The sequence below is a fragment of the Cystoisospora suis genome (genome assembly GCF_002600585.1).
Source record: "Cystoisospora suis strain Wien I chromosome Unknown contig_3777, whole genome shotgun sequence".
Classification (NCBI taxonomy): Eukaryota; Apicomplexa; class Conoidasida; order Eucoccidiorida; family Sarcocystidae; genus Cystoisospora; species Cystoisospora suis.
Genome location: NW_027156572.1, coordinates 1 through 1580, shown reverse-complemented (window position 1 = coordinate 1580; position 1580 = coordinate 1). Strand labels below are relative to the sequence as shown.

At 46.8% G+C, this 1580-nt stretch overlaps 1 protein-coding gene across 1 annotated transcript in view; it reads left to right on the top strand.

The window, feature by feature from the left end:
- CSUI_007246 (retrotransposon ty3-gypsy subclass) overlaps positions 1-1108 on the top strand; it is a gene marked incomplete at both ends in the record, with an annotated part of 2533 nt that extends 1425 nt beyond the window's left edge. The window contains one exon of the mRNA XM_068067395.1: positions 51-1108. Coding sequence (XP_067920629.1) covers positions 51-1108 — 1058 coding nt within the window. The remainder of the gene's footprint in view (positions 1-50) is intronic.
- Positions 1109-1580: the final 472 nt, after the last annotated feature.

Below are 1580 nucleotides of genomic sequence, written 5' to 3'. Positions count from 1 at the left end.
CCGTACACGATATGGTACATTTCGATTCCGCGTGATGCCGTTTGGGTTAGCTGGGGCGCCTTCGACCTTCCAGGGTGTGATGCAGAATACTTTTACGAGGGAACTTGACGAATATGTGGTTGTTTATTTAGATGATGTCCTGGTGTATTTGAAGACGAAGGAGTTACACTATGCCCACCTTAAAGTGGTGCTACAGAGAAGGCGTGATGCAAGATTGTTCGTAGGGTTGTCCAAGTGTGAACTCGTAACGCAGAAAGTCCAGTATCTGGGATTCGTCATTGAGCCCGGCGGAGTGGGCCCTGATCCCGAGAAGGTTGAAGCAATTCAGCAGTGGCCTACGGAATTACTCTACCGTAAGCAACTACGTGGCTTTCTCGGAATGGTGGGGTATTATAGACGTTTAATACCTAACTTTAACAGATGGGCTCACCCATTATATGGACTGCTGCGTGAGGAAAGTGATATGACATGGTGGCCAGTGCACACAGAAGCGGTGCAGAGGTTAAAGGATACCCTAGCGACAGTGACCCTACTTAAGATATATGACCCAGACAAGGAATTGACGATTAAGACTGACGCATCAAAGTATGCCACTGGGGCCGTGTTAGAGCAAGAGGGGCAACCCATTGCTTTTGAGTCTAAGAAGTTAGGGGTGAGGGAACAATTCATACCTGCGTATGAGTCAGAATTACTTTCCATTGTTTACGCGTTGATGAAATGGAAACAACTAATGGGTACAAAGAAAGTACGAGTGAAAACCGACCACGCACCATTAGGGAAAATGTTGACTCAGAATAATGTGACGCCTAGATTGGGGTATTGGCTGGAGAAACTCGCAGACTTTGACATCGAAGTAGTATATAAACCTGGGAAGCAAAACGCAGTCGCGGATGCTCTGAGCAGGCGACCCGATTTTATTGGGGCTATTGTGCAAACGAAGAAGAGAGGAGTTAGGTTAGTAACAGAAGAAGCAAGATGGTCCGAACGATACACCAAGTGTAAAGATTTCAAGGAGAAAGTAAAGGCCTGTGAGAGACATCAAGAAGGGGAGCAGGGCGATAAGGGACTGAATTTGGAAAAGCGTGAATACAGATGGAAAAACCATTAGTTGTGGGTTTCTACAAGGGCTGGTTGGCGAATCTGTGTGCCGGGAAATGAATTACGTAAAGAGGTGTGTACCCATTTCCATGACCATACACTTACGGGACATCCGGGTTCGAGAGGGCACGAGCAGCTATTCTCCATATCTTCTGGTGGCCTAGGATCGACCATGACATAGAGGGGTTTGTGAAGTCATGCGTACAATGTGCAAAGGGGAAGTCCTCTCATCTTTGTGTAGGGGGTTTGTTACAACCCCTACTTATACCGGAAGCACCATGGGAAGAGATTGCCATGGATTTGATTGTAGGGTTACCCAAGACCAAAGACGGATGGAATGAAATTCTAACCGTCGTGTGCAGGTTAACTAAGATGGCGCATTTCATTCCTACCCGACAAAGTGCATCAACGGAAGACGTGGCGAAATTGTTGATGAGAGAAGTGGTCAGGTTACATGGAGTGCCAAGTGCTATTGTGAGTGA